Source organism: Ciconia boyciana, chromosome 29 (genome assembly GCF_034638445.1).
Source record: "Ciconia boyciana chromosome 29, ASM3463844v1, whole genome shotgun sequence".
NCBI classification, from domain to species: domain Eukaryota; kingdom Metazoa; phylum Chordata; class Aves; order Ciconiiformes; family Ciconiidae; genus Ciconia; species Ciconia boyciana.
In genome coordinates, this window is record NC_132962.1 from 1,748,572 (window position 1) to 1,774,103 (window position 25,532).

At 72.7% G+C, this 25,532-nt stretch overlaps 2 protein-coding genes across 2 annotated transcripts in view; both read right to left on the bottom strand.

The window, feature by feature from the left end:
- Positions 1 to 25,131, bottom strand: CFB (complement factor B). Its single transcript, XM_072847817.1, is given in 34 exon segments — positions 1 to 158; positions 768 to 817; positions 1,362 to 1,494; positions 3,371 to 3,474; positions 3,848 to 3,926; positions 4,325 to 4,473; positions 5,045 to 5,162; positions 6,661 to 6,758; positions 7,622 to 7,759; positions 8,179 to 8,205; positions 8,208 to 8,252; positions 8,668 to 8,820; positions 9,650 to 9,788; positions 10,120 to 10,256; positions 10,959 to 11,054; positions 11,497 to 11,670; positions 12,948 to 13,133; positions 13,790 to 14,019; positions 15,502 to 15,683; positions 15,802 to 15,851; positions 15,931 to 16,066; positions 16,169 to 16,260; positions 16,337 to 16,413; positions 16,487 to 16,637; positions 16,753 to 16,864; positions 17,067 to 17,287; positions 18,966 to 19,055; positions 19,126 to 19,272; positions 19,361 to 19,499; positions 21,188 to 21,324; positions 21,439 to 21,534; positions 23,357 to 23,530; positions 24,629 to 24,814; positions 24,944 to 25,131. Coding segments are annotated over 34 exon segments (4,374 nt in total). The 5' UTR covers positions 25,125 to 25,131; the 3' UTR covers positions 1 to 11.
- LOC140644806 (uncharacterized) overlaps positions 1 to 25,532 on the bottom strand; it is a 297,384-nt gene that overhangs the window by 197,662 nt on the left and 74,190 nt on the right. The window lies entirely within an intron of this gene.

Here is a 25,532-nt window from a genome sequence, read left to right on the forward strand (position 1 = left end):
CCCACGGCGGCTCAGGGCAGGAAGCCGAGCTCCTCGTCGCGCAGGCGCTGCCGCAGCCAGGGCAGCACCTCGAAGACGTTGACGTGGAAGTCGCGGGCGCTGTCGGGGGCCCCGCGCTGGCGGCAGACGTCCAGCACCCCCCAGCTGATCACCCCCACCTGCGGCACGCGGCGTCACGCCCGCCCCACGCCTGCCCCACGGCCGCCCCACGGCCGCCCCACACCTGCCCTACGGCCTCCGCACGCCCGCCCCACGCCTGCCCCACAGCCACCCCACGGCCTCCCCATGCCCGCCCCACACCTGCCGCACGGCCTCCCCATGGCCGCCCCACAGCCGCCCCACGCCCACCCCACACCTGCCCCACAGCCGCCCCACGGCCGCCCCACAGCCACCCCACGCCTGCCCCACAGCCACCCCACGGCCTCCCCACGCCCACCCCACGCCTGCCCCACAGCCGCCCCACGCCCGCCCCACGGCCTCCCCACAGCCGCCCCACGCCCGCCCCATGCCTGCCCCACAGCCACCCCACGCCCACCCCACGGCTGGGCCCAGCGTGCTCAGAGACACCCCAGTGCCCCCCAGTGTGCCCAGTCCCTCCCCGTGTACTCGGAGGCCCCCCCCAGCGTCCCTGAACCCCACCCCATTATCCCCGGTTCCTCCCAGTATCCCCAGAGCCCCCCCAGTATGCCCAGTCCCTCCCAGTATACCCAGTATACTCAGAGGCCCCCTCCCAGTATCCCCACAGCCCCCCCAGTATCCCCACCGACCTGGAAGTAGCGCTTCCCCCTGGTGACAATGACGGGGCCCCCGGAGTCACCTGGAGGGGGGGCACTGGGATGTACTGGGACATACTGGGAGGGAGGGGGACACTGGAGGGACACTGGGATGTGCTAGGGGGTAGTGGGACAGCACTGGGATGTACTGGTATGTACTGGGATGGTGCTAAGGGATACTGGGAGGCACTGCGATAGCACCAGGGCATACTGGGACTTACTGGAATGGCACTAGGGGATGCTGGGACTTACTGGGATGGCACTAGGTTGGCGCTGAACAGCACTGGGATGTACTGGGCTGGCACCAGGGGCCACTGGGTTATACTGGGATGGCACCGGGGGGCAGTGGCGCATACTGGGGGGCAGCAGAGGTGCACTGGGATGTACTGGGACATACTGGGGGACACCAGGGGCACACTGGGATGCACTGGTGGGCACTAGAACAGCGCTGGGACATACTGGGAGGCACTGGGGGGCCACCAGGATGGTACTGGGCATGTACCGGGATGCACCAGGGGGGCGCTGGGCCGCCCTGGGGGCCATACTGGGCCATACTGGGATGCACTGGGCCCCGCTGGGGGCACTGACCGCGGCAGGCGTTGGGGTCGACGTGGGGCTCGGTGCCGCCGGAGCAGAGGAAGCGGGGGGTGACGACGTCGTCCAGCGCCGAGACGTTGGCGTAGGGGGGGGCCTTCAGGGCGTCGGCCTCGCAGTGCTCCCGCTGCGGGGGGGGGGACACGGGGACACGGGGACATTGGGATGTGGGGACACGGGGACACAGACATGGGGACACGGGGACACAGGGACGTGGGGACGTGAGGACACGGGGACACGGGGATGTGGGGACGGGACACAGACATGGGGGTGTGGGGACACAGGGACATGGGGACACAGGGACGTGGGGACACGGGGACACAGACACGGGGATGTGGGGACACGGGGATGTGGGGACATGGACATGGGGACACGGGGACGTGGGGACGTGGGGACGGGACACGGACATGGGGACACGGGGACGTGGGGACGGGGACGGGACACAGACATGGGGGTGTGGGGACACGGGACGTGGGGATGTGGGGATGTGGGGACATGGGGACGTGGGGACACGGGTATGTGGGGACATGGAAATGGGGACACGGGGATGTGGGGACATTGGGATGCGGGGACGTGGGGACACGGGGACACAGACATGGGGGTGTGGGGACACGGGGACATGGGGATGTGGGGATGTGGGGACGTGGGGATGTGGGGACACGGGGATGTGGGGACACGGGGACACAGACATGGGGATGTGGGGACACGGGTATGTGGGGACATTGGGATGCAGGGGGTCAGGGCATGGGGACACGGGGGCACGGGACGTGGGGACACGGGGACGTGGGGACAGGGGACATTGGGATGTGGGGACACGGGGATGTGGGGACGGGACACAGACATGGGGGTGTGGGGACACAGGGACATGGGGACATGGGGACACGGGGACACGGGGACGTGGGGACGTGGGGACGGGACACAGACATGGGGGTGTGGGGACACGGGGACGTGGGGACACGGGGATGTGGGGACATGGGGACACGGGGACACAGACATGGGGGTGTGGGGACACGGGGACGTGGGGACATTGGGATGCGGGGACATGGGGACACGGGGACGTGGGGATGTGGGGACGTGGGGATGTGGGGACACGGGGACGTGGGGACATGGGGACACAGACATGGGGACGTGGGGACACGGGTATGTGGGGACACAGGTATGTGGGGACATGGAAATGGGGACACGGGGATGTGGGGACATTGGGATGCGGGGACGTGGGGACACGGGGACGTGGGGATGTGGGGACACGGGGATGTGGGGACACGGGGACACAGACGTGGGGACACGGGGACACGGGGACGTGGGGACACGGGTATGTGGGGACATGGAAATGGGGACACGGGGATGTGGGGACATTGGGATGCGGGGACGTGGGGACACGGGGACACAGACATGGGGATGTGGGGACACGGGGATGTGGGGATGTGGGGACGGGACACAGACATGGGGGTGTGGGGACACGGGGACGTGGGGATGTGGGGACATTGGGACGTGGGGACACGGGGACACGGGGACACAGACACGGGATGTGGGGACACGGGGACGTGGGGACATTGGGATGCGGGGGGTCAGGGCATGGGGACACGGGGGCACGGGGACGTGGGGACACGGGGACGTGGGGACAGGGGGACATTGGGATGTGGGGACACGGGGATGTGGGGACGGGACACAGACATGGGGGTGTGGGGACACGGGGACATGGGGACATGGGGACACGGGGACACGGGGATGTGGGGACATGGACATGGGAACACGGGGACGTGGGGACGTGGGGACGGGACACAGACATGGGGGTGTGGGGACACGGGGACATGGGGATGTGGGGACATTGGGACGTGGGGACACGGGGACACAGACATGGGGATGTGGGGACACGGGGACATGGGGACGTGGGGACATTGGGATGCGGGGACGTGGGGACACGGGGATGCGGGGACATGGGGATGCGGGGGGTCAGGGCATGGGGACACGGGGGCACAGGGGCGGGGGAGGGGCGGCCCCACCTGCCTGCCCAGCTTGATGTGGATCTGCCGGCGCTGCAGCGCGGAGGGGCCGTGGGAGGAGACGAAGAAGGCGTCCAGCAGCTTCTCGGGGAGCAGCAGGCGGCCTGGGGGGCCACGGGGGTCACGGGGGTCACGGGGGCCATGGGGGTCATGGGGGCCACAGGGGTCACGGGGTCACGGGGGCCACGGGAGTTGGGGGCAGAGGGAGTCACTGGAGGCCGAGGGGTCGGCTGAGGATAGGGGTCACGGGGGGTCAGGGGTCACGGGGGCACAGCGGTCGTGAGGGGCCATAGGAGTCAGGGGTCACAGAGGGGTCAGGGTCACAGGGAGTCACCCAGGGGGTCAATAGGGTCAGCACAGGGCGGGGGTCACGGGGCACAACTGGGGGGATTTGGGGGCACCGGGGGTGGTCAGGGTATGGGGGAGGGGAGGGGTTGGGGGGCAGTGGGGGCGGTGGGGGCAGGGCTGGGGGCTCACGGTGCTCAGCGCAGTTGCTCTGCTCCGGCGGCAGCCGCAGCGCCCGGGAGGCCCCTTCGGTGCAGGGCAGGCAGAGGGGCTGGGGGCGGGCGGTCAGCGCCCACATCCTGCCCCACGGACCCCCACCGCCCCACGGATCCCCCCACCGCCCCATAGGTCCTCCCCCGCTGCCAGAGCCCCCATGCCCCCACCCCACAGAGCCCCCCGCCCCACAGATTCCTCCCACAGCCCCCCAGTCCCCCCCTGCCCCACAGACCCCCCACTGCCCTATAGGTCCTCCCCAATGCCCCCGCCCCACAGCCCCCCTCTGCCCCACAGACCCCCGCCCCATAGAGCCCCCCGTCCCCCAGCCCCCTGCCTGCCCCCACCCCCAGATCCCCCAAGCCCCACAGCCCCCTCTGCCCCACAGCCCCACCCGCCCCACAGATGCCCCCGAGCCCCACAGCCCCCTGCCCCATAGACGCCCCCGCCCCTCACCGCATGGTGGTGCTGGGGGTCACGGCCTTCTCCAGCTGCACCAGGGCCACGTCGTAGTCGTAGAACTCGGGGACCCCCCGCTCCCGCCGCCCCCAGGTCGTACTGGGGGTGCAGGAAGACCCCGGCCACCCCCCGCCGCACCTGCGGCCCTGCGCGACCCACGGCGACGCCTCAGCGGGGACCCGGCCTGCGGGGACCCCGCTGCCGCCCAAAGGGGCCCGGGGGCCCCTGTCCCCCCACGTCCCCCCTGATGACCCCACGGTGCCGCAGCCCCGGGTCACTGTGTGTCCCGTGGTGTGACCCCGGGTGTCCCCGTGTCCCCATGCCCCCCAGTGTCCCCCCCGCGTCCCCCCACATCGCACGCCAGGCAGCGGCTTTGTCCCCACCCCGTGTCCCTGCGCGTCCCATGGCGTGTCCCCGCGTGTCCCCGTGTCCCCCCACGTCCCCCAGTGTCCCCTCGTGTCCCCCCACGTCCCCCGCAGGTCACAGCCCTGCGTCCCCCGTGTCATTGCGCGTCCCCCGGCCCGTCCCTGCGTGTCCCGCCGCGTCCCGTGACACGTCCCCGCGCGTCCCCGTGTCCCCGCATCGCCCCAATGTCCCCCCAGTGTGTCCCCCCGCGTCTCCCCGCGTCCCACGCCAGGCAGCGGCTTTGTGCCCCCCGTGTCCCCGCGCGTCCCGTGCCGCGTCCCCGCGCGTCCCCGCGTCCCCCCGGGGACGCACCCACGTCCACGGAGACCCAGGCCGCCTGGTCGTCCACGTGGAAGCAGTGAGCGGCCGTCAGCACGAAGTAGGGGGACACCAGGGACCCCTGGCAGCGCTCGTGGCCCTTCCCCGGGCGCTGGGGACGCGGGGGCACGGGGGTCACGGGGGGCACGGGGGGTCCGCCGACCCCACGCGTGTCCCCATGCGCTCACTGTGACAGTGACGTGTCCCCCACACGCGTCCCCCACGGTGCCCCCCATCTCGCTGTGCCCCCCGTGCCCCCCATGTCCCCATGTCCCCCACGGTGCCCCCCATCTCGCTGTGCCCCCCGTGCCCCCCATGTCCCCACGTCCCCACGGTGCCCCCGCTCACGGTGACGGTGACGCTGACGTGCCAGGGGTTCCTCTGTCCCCCATGTCCCCATGTCCCCCACGGTGCCCCCATCTCCCCGTGCCCCCATGTCCCCCATGTCCCCACGTCCCCACGGTGCCCCGCTCACGGTGACGGTGACGCTGACGTGCCAGGGGTTCCTCTGTCCCCCCATGTCCCCATGTCCCCCACGGTGCCCCCCATCTCCCCATGCCCCCCATGTCCCCCATGTCCCCACGTCCCCACGGTGCCCCCGCTCACGGTGACGGTGACGCTGACGTGCCAGGGGTTCCTCTGTCCCCCATGTCCCCCACGGTGCCCCCATCTCCCTGTGCCCCCATGCCCCCCGTGTCCCCACGTCCCCACGGTGCCCCGCTCACGGTGACGGTGACGCTGACGTGCCAGGGGTTCCTCTGTCCCCCCATGTCCCCATGTCCCCCACGGTGCCCCCCATCTCCCCGTGCCCCCGTGCCCCCGTGTCCCCACGTCCCCACGGTGCCCCGCTCACGGTGACGGTGACGCTGATGTGCCAGGGGTTCCTCTGTCCCCCATGTCCCCCACGGTGCCCCCATCTCCCCGTGCCCCCATGTCCCCCGTGTCCCCACGTCCCCACGGTGCCCCCGCTCACGGTGACGGTGACGCTGACGTGCCAGGGGTTCCTCTGTCCCCCATGTCCCCATGTCCCCCACGGTGCCCCCATCTCCCCGTGCCCCCGTGCCCCCCGTGTCCCCACGTCCCCATGGTGCCCCGCTCACGGTGACGGTGACGCTGACGTGCCAGGGGTTCCTCTGTCCCCCATGTCCCCATGTCCCCCACGGTGCCCCCATCTCCCCGTGCCCCCATGTCCCCCATGTCCCCACGTCCCCACGGTGCCCCGCTCACGGTGACGGTGACGCTGACGTGCCAGGGGTTCCTCTGTCCCCCATGTCCCCATGTCCCCCACGGTGCCCCCCATCTCCCCGTGCCCCCCGTGCCCCCGTGTCCCCACGTCCCCACGGTGCCCCCGCTCACGGTGACGGTGACGCTGACGTGCCAGGGGTTCCTCTGTCCCCCCATGTCCCCATGTCCCCCACGGTGCCCCCATCTCCCGTGCCCCCATGTCCCCCATGTCCCCACGTCCCCACGGTGCCCCCGCTCACGGTGACGGTGACGCTGACGTGCCAGGGGTTCCTCTGTCCCCCATGTCCCCATGTCCCCACGGTGCCCCCATCTCCCGTGCCCCCATGCCCCCCGTGTCCCCACGTCCCCACGGTGCCCCCGCTCACGGTGACGGTGACGCTGACGTGCCAGGGGTTCCTCTCCCGGTCGCTGGCGCTGCTGAACTCGTGGCTGAGCCCGCAGAGCCCCAGCACCTCGCTCTCGTCTGGGGAGCCGAGATTGGGGGTCCCGGGGGTTTTGGGGTCCCGGGGGTTTTGGGGTCTCAGGGGGTTTTTGGGGGTTTGGGGGTTTCAGGGTGCTCTCACCGATCATGCGGTGGAAGGCCATGGGGGGTCCCGGGGGGTCCCGGGGCGTTTTGGGGGTCCCGGGGGGTGCTCACCGATCATGCGGTGGAAGGCCATGAGGGGGTCCCAGGGGTTTTGGGGGTCCCGGGGGTCCTGGGGGTGCTCACCGATCATGCGGTGGAAGGCCATGAGGGGGTCCTGGGGGGTCCCGGGGGTCCTGGGGGTGCTCACCGATCATGCGGTGGAAGGCCATGAGGGGGTCCCGGGGGGTCCCGGGGGGTCCTGGGGGTGCTCACCCATCATGCGGTGGAAGGCCATGAGGGGGGTCCCGGGGGTTTTGGGGTCCCGGGGGTCCTGGGGGTGCTCACCGATCATGCGGTGGAAGGCCATGAGGGGGTCCCGGGGGGTCCTGGGGGTCCCGGGGGTCCTGGGGGTGCTCACCGATCATGCGGTGGAAGGCCATGAGGGGGTCCCGGGGGGTCCTGGGGTGCTCACCGATCATGCGGTGGAAGGCCATGAGGGGGGTCCCAGGGGTTTTGGGGGTCCCGGGGGTCCTGGGGGTGCTCACCGATCATGCGGTGGAAGGCCATGAGGGGGGTCCCGGGGGGTTTTGGGGGGTCCCGGGGGGGTGCTCACCCATCATGCGGTGGAAGGCCATGAGGGGGGTCCCAGGGGGTTTTGGGGGGTCCCGGGGGGTCCTGGGGTGCTCACCGATCATGCGGTGGAAGGCCATGAGGGGGTCCCGGGGGTTTTGGGGGTCCTGGGGGTCCCGGGGGGTGCTCACCGATCATGCGGTGGAAGGCCTCCTGCAGGTCGGGCAGCCCCCGCAGCAGGAACACGTGCTGCTCCCCGTCCTTGTGCGAGGCCAGCGCGTTCAGCGTCTCCGCGTGCACCAGCTCCCCCAGCCCGAACACGTAGACGTCTGCGGGGGGGGTCAGGGCGCCCTGAGCCCCGGCCCCCCGGGTCCCCCCACCCAAACCGCGCCAGGCCCCCCCGAAGCCCCCCAAACCCCTCCATCCATCCGCAGACCCCCCAGCCCCCGACAGCCCCCAGCCCCCAACCTGCCCCCAGCCCCCTCTGTGGCACCCCCAGCCCCCAAACCCCTCCATCCCCCCCAGCCCCCCGACAGCCCCCAGCCCCCAACCTGCCCCCAGCCCCCTCTGTGGCACCCCCAGCCCCCCAAACCCCTCCATCCCCCCAGCCCCGACAGCCCCCAGCCCCCCGCCTGCTCCCCAGCCCCCCTAGTCAATCCCAGCCCCCAAGACCCCCCACTGGGCCCCCCAGCCCCATGTGCCCCCCGAACCCCCAGCGCCCCCTGGCCCCCCAGTTCCCGACCCCCACCCAGAAAGTCCTCCCGGTCGTTGTGGGGTCCCGGCCGATGCTCAGCAGCTCCCGGATCTGGTGGATGACGGGGACCGGGGACCCCCATGTTCACCCGGCCTGGGGGCACAGGGGTCAGGGGCTGGGGGTCCCCGGGGGCAGGAGGCGCCGGGGGGGATTTGGGGTCCGGGGGCATCCCAGAGGGGATGGGGGGGGGTCTAGGGGGATTTTGGGGGTCTGGGGGCATTAGGAGTCTGGGAGGGACCCCAAAGGGGGATGGGAGGGCTTGGAGGGGGATTTTGGGGTCCCTGGGGGGGATTTGGGGTCCGGGGGATCCCAAAGAGGGTCTGGGGGGTCTATGGGGCGGTCTATGGGGTCCTGGGGGCACTGGGGGGTGTAGGGGAATTTGGGGCCCCGGGGGGATTTGGGTGCGGGGGATCCCAAAGAGGGTCTGGGGGGCCTGGGGGGTCTAGGGGGTCCGGGGGTCCCGGGGGGCGGGGGGCGCCGCACCGTCGGTCATGACGATGAGGACGTGGCGGGTGCTGTTGGTGACGGGGGGGGGCCGCAGCCCCCGCAGCTGCTCCCCCCGCTCCTGCTGCACCAGCAGCTCGTACACGGCCCGCAGCGCCGCGTGGGGGTTGGTGCCCGGCTTCTGCGCGTGGGCTGGGGGCGCGGGTCAGAGCCCGCCGTGGGGCCACGGCCCCCCAGGGCCCCCGGCCCCATGGGCCTCACAACCCCACAGACCCCACAGCCCCCCAGGCCCCCCAGCCCCATGGGCCCCACAACCCCACGGACCCCACAGCCCCCCAAGGCCCCCAGCCCCATGGGCCCCACAACCCCACGGACCCCACAGCCCCCAAGGCCCCCAGCCCCATGGGCCCCACAACCCCACAGACCCCACAGCCCCCAGGCCCCCAGCCCCATGGGCCCCCAGCCCCCAAACCCCGCAGCCCCCAAGGCCCCCCAGCCCCATGGGCCTCACAACCCCACAGACCCCACAGTCCCCTAGGCCCCCAGCCCCACAGCCCCCAAGGCCCCCAGCCCCATGGGCCCCACAACCCCACAGACCCCACAGCCCCCAGGCCCCCAGCCCCATGGGCCCCCAGCCCCCAAACCCCGCAGCCCCCAAGGTCCCCAGCCCCATGGGCCCCACAGCCCACAACCCCCTGCCCCATGGACCCCATAGCCCCCAACCCCCAGCCCCATAGACCTCATAGCCCCCCACAACCCCCAAACCCAGGGCACCCCAAGCCCCCAAACCTGCTCCGACCCCCATAGACCCCATAGCCCCCCACGACCCTCCAGCACCCCCATAGCTCCCAGAGCCCCCGCAAACCCGCCCCGACCCCCATAGCCCCCACAGCCCCCCAAAGACCCCCCAGACCCCCATAACACCCCATAGCCCCCCCCAGAGACCTCCCAGACCCTCCTAGCCCCCCGGACGCCCCCAGACCCTGTAGTCCCCTGGCCCCCACAGGGCCCCCGCCCCCACCGGCGAAGGGCAGCTTCTCCAGCAGCTCGGCCACCCAGGCCCCGTCGGCCGCCCGCGGCTCCGTGGGGCTCAGCACCACGCGCGCCTCCGTCCCGAAGGTGATGATCCCGTAGTGGGGGGCTGCCCCATAGCTGGCGATCTGGGGGCGGGGGTCAGGGTGGGATTTGGGGTCCCAGGGTCGGGGGGTCAGGGAGCTTGGGGGGTCAGAGGGGTCCCAGGGGGTCAGGGGGGTCAGTGGTCAGGGAGATCAGCGGGGTCAGGGTGGGATTTGGGGTCCCAGGGGTCGGGGGTCAGGGAGATTGGGGGTCGGGGGTCCCGGGGGTCTGGGAGGTCAGGAGGGGTCAGGGGGCCTTCGGGGGTCCCGGGGGGTCTGGGAGGACGCGGGGGCACTTGGGGGACATGGGAGGTCTGGGGGCTCAGGGGGGCCATGGGGCTTCGGGGAGGGCCTGGGGGGGTCCGGGGGTCCCCACCTTCTCCACCAGCTCCCGCAGGGCGTTCCGGGCGTCCTCGAAGTCGCGGGGGCCGACGCTCTGGGAGGCGTCCAGCACCAGGTAGATGTTCATGGCGGCCCCGGGGCTCAGGCGGATGCGGCGCTTCTCCGTGGGGCCTGGGGGGCACGGGGGGGCTGCGGCCCACGGCGGCCCACGGCGAACCCCACCGCGACGCACCGCGACCCACGGCGAACCCCACCGCGGCCCACGGCGAACCCCACCGCGACGCACCGCGACCCACGGCGAACCCCACCGCGGCCCACGGCGAACCCCACCGCGACGCACCGCGACCCACGGTGAACCCCACCGCGGCCCACGGCGAACCCCGCCGCGACCCACGGCGAACCCCACTGTAACCCACGGCGAACCCCACCGCGACCCATGGCGAACCCCACTGTAACCCACGGCAAACCCCGCCGCGACCCACTGCAACCCATGGTGAACGCCACCACGACCCACGGTGAACCCCACTGGGACCTATGGCGAACCCCACCGTCACCCACTGTGAACCCCACCACCACCCACGGCGAAACCCACCGCAACCCACGGCAAACCCTGCTGAGCCCCATGGAGCCCCACCAGACCCACAGAACCCCCCATGGAGCCCCACAGAGCCCCCCCAGGACCCCCAGGGCCCTCCCAGCCCTGACCCACAGTGATCCCCAGCCCCACACGCGCCCCAGAGGCCCCCCACCCTCTCAGCCCCCATACCCAAATACGCCCCAGCCCCCATGGCCCCCAGCCGCCCCGGCCCCCATAGCCCCCCGGCCCCCCATGGCCCCCAGCCCCCCCAGGCCCCCAGCCCCCATGGCCCCCACCCTGGGTGCCGTTGGCCTCGGCCACCTCCACGGTCTGGGCGAGGGAGGCGAGGAAGGAGGCGGCCACGTCCTCGGGGGTGTCGAAGGAGTGGGGGTCTGGGGGGGGCACCGGGTCACCCCCGGTCCTGCCCCCACCCCATACGGGACGCCCCCCCACAGCCCCTGCCCCATAAGGGCCCTCCTCCTCCACATGGGACCCCCATAGCACCCCATATCCCCCACCCCTGCCCCATAGGGCCCCCAGGAGCGGGTACCCCTGGGTACCACCCCACGGCCCCCCGGACCCTCCCATGGCTCCCAAGAGCCCCCAGGACCCCCAGCCCCTCACTGCGGCAGCGGGGCTCAGCCCCATAGCCCCCATACCCCCAGCCCCCATAGCCCCCAGCCCCCATAGCCCCCAGTCCCCCAGCCCCCACCCCCCCCAGCCCCCATAGCCCCCAGCCCCGACGCCCCTCACCATGGCATCGGGGCTCAGCCCCACGCCCCCATACCCCCATAGCCCCCATACCCCCACAGCCCCCAGCCCCGCGCCCCTCACCGCGGCAGCGGGGCTCGGTGCCGCTCCAGACGCCGCCCTCCAGGCAGCGGCGCTCGGCCGAGCCCAGCAGCTCCAGGCCGGGCCGGCAGCGGTACCGGACGCGCCCCTCCACGCCGTAGTCCGAGCCCTCCTTGGTGGCCCCCGGCGGGACCCCCGGGGCCGGGCAGGCCCCCGCTGCGGGCGGGCGTCAGGGCGGGGCGGGGGACGGGGGACACGGGGGACGGGGGACACGGGGGACGGGGACACGGGGGACACGGGGACACGGGGACACGGGGGACACGGGGGACGGGGGACGGGGGGACATGGGGGACACGGGGAGATGCTCAGGGACAGGGGACACGGGGGACAGGGGGACACGGGGGACACGGGGACACGGGGGGACATGGGGGACACGGGGGACGGGGGGGACACGGGGGACGAGGGGACACGGGGGACACGGGGACACGGGGGACATGGGGGACACGGGGCGATGCTCAGGGACAGGGGACACGGGGGACGGGGGGACACGGGGGACGCCCAGGGACAGGGGACACAGGGACACGGGGGACACGGGGGACAGGGGGGACACGGGGCGATGCTCAGGGACAGGGGACATGGGCACACAGGGGGACAGGGGGACACGGGGGGACACGGTGGGGACGCTCAGGGACAGGGGACAGGGGAGACACGGGGGACGGGGGGACACGGGGGACAGGGAGACACGGGGGACGGGGGGACAGGGGACACGGGGGGACAGGGGAGACACAGGGGACAGGGGACATGGGGGACACGGGGGACAGCGGGGGACATGGGGGGACAGGGGGACGGGGGGATGCTCAGGGATGTGGGGACATGGGGGCACATGGGGACACGGGGATGCTGAAGGACGTGGGGACGGGGGGACAGGGACATGGGGACACGGGGGGACACGGGGATGCTGAGGGACACGGGGGACAGGGGGACATGGGAGGACAGGGGACAGGGGACGGGGCACAGGGGGCACGGGGGGACAGGGGACACGGGGGGACACGGGGCGATGCTCAGGGACAGGGGACACGAGGGGACGGGGGACATGGGGACACACGTGGAGGCGACATGGGGACATGTAGGGGGACAGGGGACGGGGGGACACGGGGACAGGGCGGGGCCAGGGGATGCTCAGGGGCGCGGGGACATGGGGGGACAGGGGACACGGGGATGCTGAAGGACGTGGGGACGGGGGGGACATGGGGACAGGGGGGACAGGGACATGGGGACACGGGGGGACACGGGGATGCCGAGGGACACGGGGACACGTGGGGGGACGTGGGGCCAGGGGATGCTCAGGGGCGCGGGGACATTTGGGCGCACGCCGGGACGCTCGGGGACGCGGGGGTACGGGGACACTTGGGGGGCGCAAGGGTGCTCAGGGGCCGGGGGCCGGGGGACGCGGGGGGGGACGCGGGGGGACACGTGGGGGGCCGGGTCCTCACCGCCGTCGTCGCAGACGGGGGTCGCCCCCTCCCAGCGCCCCCCGGGCCCGCAGCGCCGCGTGTGCGGCCCCCGCAGCGCGAAGCCCCCGAAGCAGCCGAACTCCAGGCGGGAGCCGGGCGGGTGCCGCCCCCGGCGCGGCCAGAACCAGCCCTGCTCGAACTCCAGCGGCGCCGGGCACCAGACGGCTGCGGGGCGGGGGGCCTCAGCCCGGAGCCGGGACCCCCGACCCCGGGACCCCGGACCCCGGAGCCCCGGACCCCGGAGCCCTGGAGCCCTGGACCCCCGGACCCCCGGACCCTGGAGCCCCGACCCCGGGACCCCGGACCCCGGAGCCCCGGACCCCGGAGCCCTGGATCCCCGGACCCCGGAGTCCCGACCCCCGGACCCCCGGACCCCGGAGCCCCGACCCCGGGACCCCCGGAGCCCCGGACCCGGGACCCCCGGACCCCAGACCCCCGGACACCAGAACCCCGACCCCGGACCCCCGGAGCCCCGGACCCGGGACCCCCAGACCCCCGACCCCGGGACCCCCAATCCCCAGGGCCCTGGCAAAGCCCCACCCCCTGACGCCCAGGGACCCCCCAATCCCAACGCCCCCAGCACCCCCCAGGGTCCCCCAATAACCCCCAGGCCCCAGAGACCCCCCCAGGGACCTCCCAGTCCCCAGAGACCCCCAAGCCCCCAGGGACACCCCCACAGCCCCCAGAGGCTGCCAACCCCACCCCGAAGCCCAGGGACCCCCAGGGACCCCAATAGCCCCCCAGGACCCTCCCTGTCCCCCAGGGACCCCCAGGCCCCAGAGACCCCCCCCCAAGGACCCCAACAACCCCCTGGGCCCCACCTTGGCAGCGGGGGCTGCTCCCCTCGGGCAGGGGGTCCCAGACCCCCTCGGGGCTGCAGCGCCGGAGGCCGATGGGGAAGGGGGTGCTGCCCTCGGGGCAGCGGTAGCGCAGCCCCTCCCCCCCCGCCACCAGCTCCCCCCAGCCCCCGCGATCGGGGCCAGCGCCCGGGTCGCAGCGCGGGGGTCGGGGGCAACGTGGGGGGTCGTCGGGACGGCCGCCGTGGGGCTGCCTGTGGGGTGGGGGACACGGTCAGTGGGAGGCGAGGGGGATGTGGGGCGGCCATGGGGTGGTTGTGGGGCAGCCATGGGGTGGCCATCGGGCAGCCGTTGGGTGGTTGTGGGGCGGCTATGGGGCAGCCATTGGGCAGCCGTGGGGCAGGTGTGGCAGCCATGGGGTGGCCGTGGGGCAGCCGTGGGGCAGGGGGCACCGACCGTCAGCGGAGGCCAAGAGGAGCAGGAGGGCGAGGAGGGCTCCCGCCATGGCCGTGGGTCCAGGCTTGTCCGTCCGTCCGTCCGTCTGTCCGCGGGCTCTGTGGGGCTGACGCGCCGGGGGGGTGTGTGGGGCGTGTGTGTGTTGCGAAACACCGGGGCCTACGGGAAGTCACGGGGGGCCGGGGCTGCCCCACACCCCGGGGGACCCAGGCCTGCGGGACCCCCGCCACCCCACAGCCCCCACGGGGGACCCTGTGCCCGGGAACCCCAAACCCGGGCCCACCTCGGGGCAACGAGGCCTCATTAACTGCGACCTCGTTAACAGCAGCTGCCCCTAACGAGGGCCCCACCCTGAGCACCTGGTCCCCTGCCCCCCCTCCCCCCATAGGGGACCCAGGTATCCGGGTGCACCTGCCCCACCCCCACCCGGGGGACCCGGGCGCCCGGCCAGGCCCGGGGGGGAGGGGGGGCCCCGCTCTGCCGGGAAAAGGCGGCGCCGCGGCACCCTCGGAGGAAGCTCACAGCATGGGGGGCACAGGCTTTATTGGGGGGCTGGGGGTCACAGCGGGGGTCACAGCACGGGGCACGGTGGGGGTCATGGTGAGGGTCCTGCCGTGGGTCACAGGGAGGGTTCTGCCATGGGTCACGTTGTGGGTCACACCGTGGGTCCCGCCATGGGTCCTGCTGTGGGTCCCGCCGTGGGTCCCGCCGTGGCTCACAGTGAGGGTCCCACCGTGGGTCCCACCGTGGGTCACGGTGATTGTTACACTGTGGGTCCCACCATGGGTCCCCCTGTGGCTCACGGTGAAGGTCCCACCGTGGGTCCCACCATGGATCCCGCTGTGGGTCACAGTGAGGGTCCTGCCATGGGTCCCACCATGGGTCATGGTGAGGGTCACACCATGGGTCCTGCTGTGGGCCACAGTGAGGGTCCTGCTGTGGGTCCCACCGTGGCTCGCAGTGAGGGTGACCCCACAGGTGCCGCCGTGGGTCCCGCCGTGGGTCCCACCGTGGCTCGCAGTGAGGGTGACCCCACAGGTGCCACCGTGGGTCCCGCCGTGGGTCCCGCCGTGGGTCCCAGCGTGGCTCGCAGTGAGGGTGACCCCACAGGTGCCACCGTGGGTCCCGCTGTGGGTCCCAGTGTGGCTCGCAGTGAGGGTGACCCCACAGGTGCCACTGTGGGTCCTGCCGTGGGTCCCGCCGTGGGTCCCACCGTGGCTCGCAGTGAGGGTGACCCCACAGGTGCCACCGTGGGTCCCGCCGTGGGTCGGCGCTAGCGCAGGGGGGCGAAGGCCAGCACCCCCCCCAGGAGGCGGCGCAGCCAGGGCTGGACGCGGAAGAGGCTGATGTGGAAGTCGCGGGGCCGGTGGCCGGGGGGGGCCGGGGGCCGCAGCAGGAGCCCCCCGGCCGCGCGCCGGCCCCCCCGGCACGGGTCGAAGGTGCCCCAGCTCACCACCCCCACCTGCGGGGCGGGCGTGGGACCCAGGCGTCCGGCCTCGGGGGGACCCCGGCGCCCGGGCTCGGGGGTCCCCAGCGTGGGGGACCCCCCCGCCCCGGCCCGACACCCCCCGCCCCCTCACCTGGATGAAGCGGTGCCACCTCTCCAGGAACAGGGACCCCCCGGAGTCCCCTGGGGGGAGGCGGAGGCGGGCGGTGGGGAGGCGCCCGGGCCCCTGCCCCCCAGCACCCTCCCCCTGCCCCCCACCCACCTTTGCAGGTGGCGGCCTCGGGGGGACCCCCGGCCTCCTGCCCCGAGCAGAGGAACCGCTCGGTCACCACGTCCCCCAGCGCCGCCCCGGCGTACGGCGTCCCCGGCTGCGTCGCTCCCGAAGCGCAGGCGGCCCACTGGGGGGGGACGGGGGTCCGGATGCCCTGGGTCGCCCCAGAAGCCCCGGGTGCGCCCCCCCCCCTGCCCCTCCGGGTGCCCCCGGGCGCCGGGGTCCTCACCGCCTCCTGGCTCTTGACCTGCACCCTCATCCTCTGCGGGTCGAGGGAGACGAACTCGGCCGGGACGCGGGGCCGGCCCAGCAGCTCGGCCTCTGGGGTGGGGGGCGAGGTCAGCACCCAGTGCCGGGGTGTCCCCCCCCCCCCCGTGTCCCCCCCCGGGGTCCCCACCTTGCTCCTCGCAGCTCATCCCCGCCGGCTTCCTCATCGCCCGGTTGGCGTCCTCGGTGCAGGGGATGCAGACGCGCCTGGGGCGAAAGCGGGGGGTCAGGGCGCTCCTGGGGACCCCCCCCATCAGCCCCTCGCCCCCCCCCCGCTCACCTGGGGGTCCCGCGGGTCCCCAAATCCTCCTCCAGCTCCACCAGGGCCACGTCGTAGTCGTAGAACTCGGGGATCCCCCGGGACACCCCAGCGCGGACATCGAAGCCCTCGTGGAGCACCCAGCGCCGGAGGGGCACCAGCTGCCCCTCCCCTGCCCCCCAAACCCCCCCCCCCGTCAGCCGTCAGCCGCGCGCGGGGGTCCCCCCGCGGCAGGGAGGGGGGGGGGGGTGGAGAGGGGGAGCGGGGGGGTCCCCCGAGCGCCCTACCCAGGTCGGCGGTCCAGGCGTGGGGCTCGGGGCCCCCCAAGAAGCAGTGCGCCGCCGTCAGCACCCAGGGGCCCCCCACCAGGGACCCCGCGCAGCGCTGCTCGCGCCCCACCTGCGGCACCGCGCCGCCGTCAGCGCCCGTGGGTGACGGGGACCCCCCCGGGCGGGGCGGGGGGCGACCCCCGGATGCCCCCTCGGAGGGGGTTTGGGGGGGCCCAGCGGGGCGCGGGGTGCAGGACCCCTGCCCGGGTCCCCCGTCGTGTCCCGTCCCGCCCCCCCTCCCCCGCGGTGGGTGGGTGGGTGGGGGGCCTCACCCTCAGGACGACGTGCCAGGGGGGCCGGGGGGCTCCGGCGGGGACGATGACACCGCAGAGGTCCCCGAGGGTGGTGGCCACCAGCGCCGCTTCCAGCGCCTTCCGCAGGTCGGCCGCGTCCGCCAGCTTGAAGGCGTGGGTCTCGTCCCGCCGGTGCGAGGCCACCGCCGCCAGCTCCGCCACGTCCACCTCCAGCATCCCCACCCCGAAGGCGTAGATGTCTGGGGCGGGGGACGACGGGGAGGGGGAGCTCAGGGGGCGGAGGGCACCCGGGAGGGGGCTGGGGGGCAGCTGGAACCGGGCTCGAGGCATCAAAAATGGGGTTGGGGGCGGCGAGGAGGGGCTGGGGGGTGTCTGAGGTGGCTCTGGGGCACCAAAAAGGGGTCTGGGGCACCTAGAACACGGCTTGGGGCACCTCAGTGGGGCTTGGGGTACCTAGAACAGGGTTCGGGGCACCTCAAATGGGGTTGGGGGATAGCTAAAAGGCGCTTGGGGGTATCTAAGGTGGCTTTGGGGCACCCAAATTGGGTCTGGGGCATCTAAAAGGGGGTTTGAGGCACCTCGGTGGAGCTTGGGGCACCTAGAACACCGTTTGGGCCACCTCAGCAGGGCTTGGGGCACCTAGAACAGCATTTGGGCCACCTCAGCAGGGCTTGGGACACCTAGAACAGCGTTTGGGCCACCTCAGCAGGGCTTGGGGCACCTAGAACAGGGTTTGGGGCATCTCAAATGGGGTCGGGGGCACCTAAAAGGGGGCTTGGGGGCACCTCGATGGGGGTTTGGGGTGTCAGGGTGGATCGGGGGGCACCTGAAGGGGGTTGGGTCACCCGGAACGTGGTGGCTCGGGGTTCCCGGAGCCGGCCCCACGTGGGCGGGGGTGGGGGCAAGGTCCGGCCCTGGGGACGGGGACAGGGCTGTGACCGCGCGGGCAGGAGGGGCCCCTCGGGGCCACCCCCGCGGTGGCGCAAGAGCAAACAGCGGTGGGGACGGACGGGGCCAAGGACGCACGGGGGGGGGCGGCACGGGGGGCCCCAGGGGGGTGGGATGGCCCCAAGCCACCCTCGAGGTCCCCAACCCCCCCTGAGGTCCCCAAACCCATCTTCAAGGTCCCCAAACCCACCACTGAAGTCCTCAAACCACTCTGAAGATCCCCAACGTCATCTTTAATGGCCCCAACCCACCCCTGACGTCCCCAAAAACATCTTTAATGTCCCAAGAGCCACCACTGAGGCCCTCAAAGCCACCCTTGAGGTCCCCAAACCACCCTCCATGTCCCCCAACCCATCTCTGAGGTCCCAAGAGCCACCCTCAAGATCCCCAGCCACCACCCTCGAGGTCCCCAAACCAACCCTTGAGGTCCCCAAACCAACCCTGAGGTCCCCAAACCAACTCTTGAGGTCCCCAAACCAACCCTGAGGTCCCCAAACCAACCCTTGAGGTCCTCAAGTCACCCTGAGGTCCCCAAACCAACCCTGAGGTCCCCAAACCAACCCTTGAGGTCCCCAAACCAACCCTGAGGTCCCCAAACCAACCCTGAGGTCCTCAAGCCACCCTCGAGGTCCCCAAACCAACCCTTGAGGTCCCCAAACCAACCCTGAGGTCCTCAAGCCACCCTCGAGGTCCCCAAACCAACCCTTGAGGTCCCCAAACCAACCCTGAGGTCCCCAAACCAACTCTTGAGGTCCCCAAACCAACCCTTGAGGTCCCCAAACCAACCCTGAGGTCCTCAAGCCACCCTCGAGGTCCCCAAACCAACCCTTGAGGTCCCCAAACCAACCCTGAGGTCCTCAAGCCACCCTCGAGGTTCCCACATCAACCTCAGTGTCCCCAAATCAACCCTGAGGTCCCCAGCACCACCTCGAGGTCCCCTGGAGGTCCCCGTGCCCCCACGGCACCCACCCAGGTAGTCCTCCCGGTCCGGCTTGATCTCCAGCACGTCCTCGATCTTGGCCACTGCTTCCCGCGGGTGCCCCCCGACGTTGAACCTGCCTGTGGGGCGGCCAGAGGGGGTCACCCAGGTCCCCAACACCCCCCCGGACGCGTCCCCTCAGGTCCCCACCGTCCGTCAGCAGGATGACGACGTGGCGGACGTCCCGCCAGGCCTCGGGGTGGCCCATCTGCGCCGCCCGCGCCTTCTGGAAGAGGATCATGTGGTAGACCTCCATCAGCGCCCCGCGGATGTTGGTGCCCGTCGCGTTGCCGTGGTCTACGGGGAGACGGAGACCGGCCAGGTCCCAGCCACCGGGGTCCCCTCCCCGGCCACCGGGGTCCCCTCCTTGGCCACCGGGACGCACCGGCGAAGGTCATGTTCTCCAGGCGGCGGAGAACCTCGTCGGCGTCGGCCGCCTCGTCCTCGGACGTGGAGACGATGACGCGGGCCTGGCTGGCGAAGGAGATGACGGCGAAGCTCACGGCCATCTCGAAGCTGCTGAGCTGCGGCGGGGAGGGGGGGTCAGGTCCCACCATGTCCCCATGGTCCCACCATGGTCCCAGCCTCTTCCTCCGTGGTCCCACCATGGTCCCACCACGGTCCCACCATGGCCATACCACAGTCGCAGCCCATTCCCCCTTGGTCCCATCAAGGTCCCCCCATGGTCCCACCTCATCCCCCCATAGTGTCCCCATGGTCCCAGATTGTTCCTCCATGGTCCCACCACGGTGCCCCATTGATCCCACCCCGTTCCTCCCCGTTCCTCCCTGGTCCCACCTCATCCCACCACGGTGTCCCCAAGGTTCCACCATGGTCCCAGCCTGTTCCTCCGTGGTCCCACCATGGTCCCACCTCAGCCCACCACCGTGTCCCCATGGTCCCACCACGGTCCCAGCCTGTTCCCCCATGGTCCCACCACGATCCCACCTCATCCCCCATGGTCCCACCATGGTCCCAGCCTCTTCCTCCATGGTCCCACCTCATCCCACCACGGTGTCCCCATGGTCCCACCACGGTCCCACCACGATCCTACCCATGGTGGCACCTCATCCCATCACGGTCCCACCACGGTCCCAGCCTCTTCCTCCATGGTCCCACCACGGTGCCCCATTGATCCCACCACGGTCCCACCCCGTTCCTCCCTGGTCCCACCTCATCCCACCACGGTGTCCCCAAGGTTCCACCATGGTCCCAGCCTGTTCCTCCGTGGTCCCACCATGGTCCCACCTCAGCCCACCACCGTGTCCCCATGGTCCCACCATGGTCCCAGCCTCTTCCTCCATGGTCCCACCTCATCCCACCACGGTGTCCCCATGGTCCCACCACGGTCCCACCACGATCCTACCCATGGTGGCACCTCATCCCATCACGGTCCCACCACGGTCCCAGCCTCTTCCTCCATGGTCCCACCACGGTGCCCCATTGATCCCACCACGGTCCCACCCCGTTCCTCCCTGGTCCCACCTCATCCCACCACGGTGTCCCCAAGGTTCCACCATGGTCCCAGCCTGTTCCTCCGTGGTCCCACCATGGTCCCACCTCAGCCCACCACCGTGTCCCCATGGTCCCACCATGGTCCCAGCCTCTTCCTCCATGGTCCCACCTCATCCCACCACGGTGTCCCCATGGTCCCACCACGGTCCCACCACGATCCTACCCATGGTGGCACCTCATCCCATCACGGTCCCACCACGGTCCCAGCCTCTTCCTCCATGGTCCCACCACGGTGCCCCATTGATCCCACCACGGTCCCACCCCGTTCCTCCCTGGTCCCACCTCATCCCACCACGGTGTCCCCAAGGTTCCACCATGGTCCCAGCCTGTTCCTCCGTGGTCCCACCATGGTCCCACCTCAGCCCACCACCGTGTCCCCATGGTCCCACCATGGTCCCAGCCTCTTCCTCCATGGTCCCACCTCATCCCACCACGGTGTCCCCATGGTCCCACCACGGTCCCACCACGATCCTACCCATGGTGGCACCTCATCCCATCACGGTCCCACCACGGTCCCAGCCTCTTCCTCCATGGTTCCACCACGGTCCCACCATGATCCTACCCATGGTCCCACCACGGTCCCAGCCTCTTCCTCCATGGTTCCACCACGGTCCCACCACGGTCCCACCACAACCCCAGCCCGTTCCCCCCCGGTCCCCCCACGGCGTCCCCGTGGCCGCGTCCCCCCGCGTCCCACCCTGTCGACGATGGCGGTCCCGCACTCCTGGAAGAGGCGGAAGTTCTCGGAGCGGACGCTGCCCGAGGCGTCGAGCAGCAGGTAGAGGTGCAGGGACCCCCCGGCGCTCAGCACGATGCGCCGGCCCAGGGACGAGCCTGGGGACACCCACGCGTCACCCCCGCCCGCGTCACCCCCGCCCGCGTCACCCCCGCCCGCGCGGCCCGCGGTCCCCAAGGTCCCCGCGGTCCCCCCGGTGCCCCCGCACCCACCGTTGAGGGCGCGGGCGCCCGCCAGCTCCAGGACGGAGGTGAGAGACGCCCCGAAGCCCTCGCTGACGTCCTCGGGGAGGTCGTAGGCGTAGGGGTCTGCGGGGGACACGGGGGACGTGGGGGGGACACGGGGGGACAGGGGGGACGTGGGGACACGGGGGGATGTGTGGGGATGTGGGGGGACACGGGGGGACAGGGGGACGTGGGGGATGTGTGGGGATGTGGGGGACACGGGGGACACGGGGGACACGGGGGACGTGGGGGACATGGGGATGTGTGGGGATGTGGGGGACACGGGGGACACGGGGGGACATGGGGACGTGGGGGGACACGGGGGGACACGGGGGATGTGGGGACACATGGGGGACATGGGGACACGCGGGGGGACACGGGGGGGACAGGGGGACGTGAGGACACGGGGGATGTGTGGGGATGTGTGGGGATGTGGGGACACACGGGGGACATAGGGACACGCGGAGGGGACACGGGGGACAGGGGGACATGGGGACACGGGGGCTGTGTGGGGATGTGGGGGACACGGGGGACACGGGGACGTGGGGGGACACGGGGGACAGGGGGACGTGGGGACACGGGGGATGTGTGGGGATGTGGGGGACACGGGGGACAGGGGGACGTGGGGGATGTGTGGGGATGTGGGGGACACGGGGGACACGGGGGACACGGGGACGTGGGGGACATGGGGGATGTGTGGGGATGTGGGGGACACGGGGGGACACGGGGGACATGGGGACGTGGGGGGACACGGGGGGACACGGGGGATGTGGGGACACATGGGGGACATGGGGACACGCGGGGGGACACGGGGGACAGGGGGACGTGAGGACACGGGGGATGTGTGGGGATGTGTGGGGATGTGGGGACACACGGGGGACATAGGGACACGCGGAGGGGACACGGGGGACAGGGGGACATGGGGACACGGGGGGCTGTGTGGGGATGTGGGGGACACGGGGGACACGGGGACGTGGGGGGACACGGGGGACAGGGGGACGTGGGGACACGGGGGATGTGTGGGGATGTGGGGGACACGGGGGACAGGGGGACGTGGGGACACGGGGGCTGTGTGGGGATGTGGGGGACACGGGGGGACACGGGGGACACGGGGACGTGGGGGGACACGGGGGACACGGGGGATGTGTGGGGATGTGGGGACACATGGGGGGACATGGGGACACGCGGGGGGACACGGGGGGACAGGGGGACGTGAGGACACGGGGGATGTGTGGGGATGTGGGGGACACGGGGGACATGGGGACGTGGGGGGACATGGGGGGACACGGGGGATGTGTGGGGATGTGGGGACACATGGGGGACATGGGGACACGGGGGGACACGGGGGGACACGGGGGATGTGTGGGGATGTGGGGGGACACGGGGGACGTGGGGACGTGGGGGGACATGGGGGACACGGGGGATGTGTGGGGATGTGGGGACACACGGGGGACATGGGGACACGGGGGGGACACGGGGGACAGGGGGGAACATGGGGACACAGGGGGACACAGGGGGACACAGGGGGATGGGGGCACATGGGGACACAGGGGGACACACGGGGGACACGGGGATATGGGGACATGCAGGGGGGACATGGGAGGGGGGACACAGGGGGGACACGGGGGGCTGCAGAGGGCTGGGGGGGACATTGGGGTGGGCACAGGCGGGGATGCAGGGGGACCCTGGGGGACACGGGGGTCCTGGGGGGCACAGGGGTCCCTGTGGGTCCGGGGGGGGCACTGGGGGTCAGGGGTCATTGGGGTCAGGGGGTGTCTGGGGACGGGGGTGTCGCCGGGGGGGTCACGGGGGGGCTGTGGGGGTCTCAGCGGTGCCCGCCCCCACGAGTGGGCGGGGTCACGCGGGGTGGGCGGGGTGACGCGTGGCCCCGCCCCCGGTCACTCACGGCGGCAGGAGGGCTCGGGGCCGGACCAGCGGCCCGTCTCCAGGCAACGGCGGTGGGCGGGGCCCAGCAGCGTCAGCCCCGCCCCGCAGCGCACGTGCACCTCCGCCCCCCGCCGCCGGCCCCGCCCCGTCGTCACCCCCCCGGCCGGCACCGGGGCCGGGGGACAGTCACCGGCTGGAGGGGGGGGGGCAGGGGAGGGGGGCCCCCTCGGGCGCCCCCACCCCATGGGGACCCCCCAGACCCGATAGGGGCCCCCCAGGGACCCCTCGGGCTCAGGGGGACCCCCCCACCCTATGGGTCCCCCCCACCCCATGGTGCCCCCCAACCCCTTGCGACCCCTCCACACCTCCCACTCCGGGGCTCCACCGGGACCCTGGAACCTACCCCGAGCCCACGGGGACCCCCGGGACCCCCAAAGCACAGGGACCCCCCAGCCACGGGGACTCCCCCAGCCAAGGGACCCCCCCAGCCACAGGGACCCCCCAGCCAAGGGACCCCCCCAAGCCCAGGGACCCCCCAGCCACAGGGACTCCCCCCAGCCACAGGGACCCCCAGCCAAGGGACCCCCCAGCCACAGGGACCCGGCGCTCCCGGGGGTGGTGGGAGGATTTGGGGGGGTCCAAGGGGGATTTTGGGTCTCCCAGGGGGTTTGGGGGCAATTTGTGGGCCCCAACTGGGATTTGGGGACTCCCAGGGTACTTGGGGGCAATATGGGGGCCTCAGGGGGATTTGGGGCTCCCAGGGGGTATTTGGGGGAGATTTTGGGGCTCCCGGGGGTTGGCGAGGGTTTTGGGACTCCCAGGGGTTTTGGGGCCCCGGGGTAGCTGGGGCGATTTTGGGCCCCCACGGGGGTTGGGGAGGATTTTGGGGGCCCCCGGGGGGTGAGGTATTTGGGGGCGATTTTGGGCCTCCCGAGGGGGTTGGGGTTCCCAGAGGGGTTTCGGGGCTCCTGGGGGTACCTGGAGGTGATTTTCGGGTCCCCAGAGGGGTTTGGGGAGGATTTTGGGGCTCCCAGCGGCGTTTTGGGGCGATTTTGGGGCCCCCGGGGTATGTGGAGGCGGTTTTGGGGCTCCCAGGGGTGTTTTGGGGCGATTTTGGGGCTCCCAGGGTACCTGGGGGTGATTTTAGGGTCCCCAGAGGGGTTTGCGGGAGGATTGTGGGGCTCCCCGGGGGGGTTCGGGGGCGATTTTGGGGCTCCTCGGGGGGGGGAGTTGGGGCCATTTTGGGGCCCCCGGGGGCGGGGGCATCTGCCCCGGGCTCCCGGCCTCTCACCGCCGTCGTCGCAGACGGGGCTGGCGCCGCTCCAGAGGCCGCCGCGGCGGCAGCGGAGCCGCTCGGGGCCGCGCAGGACGAGCCCCTCCTCGCAGGCGAAGGCCAGGACGGCGCCGGGGGCGTAGGAGGGGCGGCGGGGGGAGACGGTGCCGTGCGGGAAGGCGAGCGGCGCCGGGCACCGCACCTCTGCGCCGGGAGGGACCGGGCGTCGGGGGGTGGAGGAGGGGGTCTCCGGCGGCGGGGCCTCTCCCCGCCAGCCCCCACCGCCCCCACCGCCGCCGCCACCGCACGGGGGTCCCCGCGGCCGGCGCGCACCTCTGCAGACGACGGGGGTCTCGCTCCCCGGGGGGGGGCAGCGGCCGGGGCGGTGGCGGGGCGGCGGGTGGGGGTAGGTGCCCGGCGGGCAGCGGGGCCCGGGGGGGGGGCGGGCGGGGGGGGCCGGGCCGGGCCGGGCCCCCCCGGCGAGGAGCAGGAGGGCGAGGAGCGCGGGGAGCATGGCCGGGACGGCGGGGAGCGCCGGCGGGGCCGGGAAAAGGGGCGGGGCGGGGCCGCGGGGAGGCACGCCCACGGGGCGGGGCGGGGGGACACGCCCACGGGGCGGGGCGGGGCCGTCGGGGAAAACACGCCCCCGGGGCGCGGGGCCACAGGGGGAAAGCCGGGCCAGGGGCGGGGCCAGCCGGGGAAACGCGCTCAGGGGCGGGGTCATCGGGGAAAACACGCCCCCGGGGGCGGAGCCAGACGGGGAAAGCGGGCCCAAGGGAAACCCGCCCACGGGGCGGGGCTAGCCGGGAAAGCACGTCCGGGGGCGGAGCCATCAAAAAAACACGCCCCCAGGGGCGGAGCCAGACGGGGAAAGCCGGCCCGGGGGAAAACCCGCCCCCCAAGGAGCGGAGCCAGTCGGAAA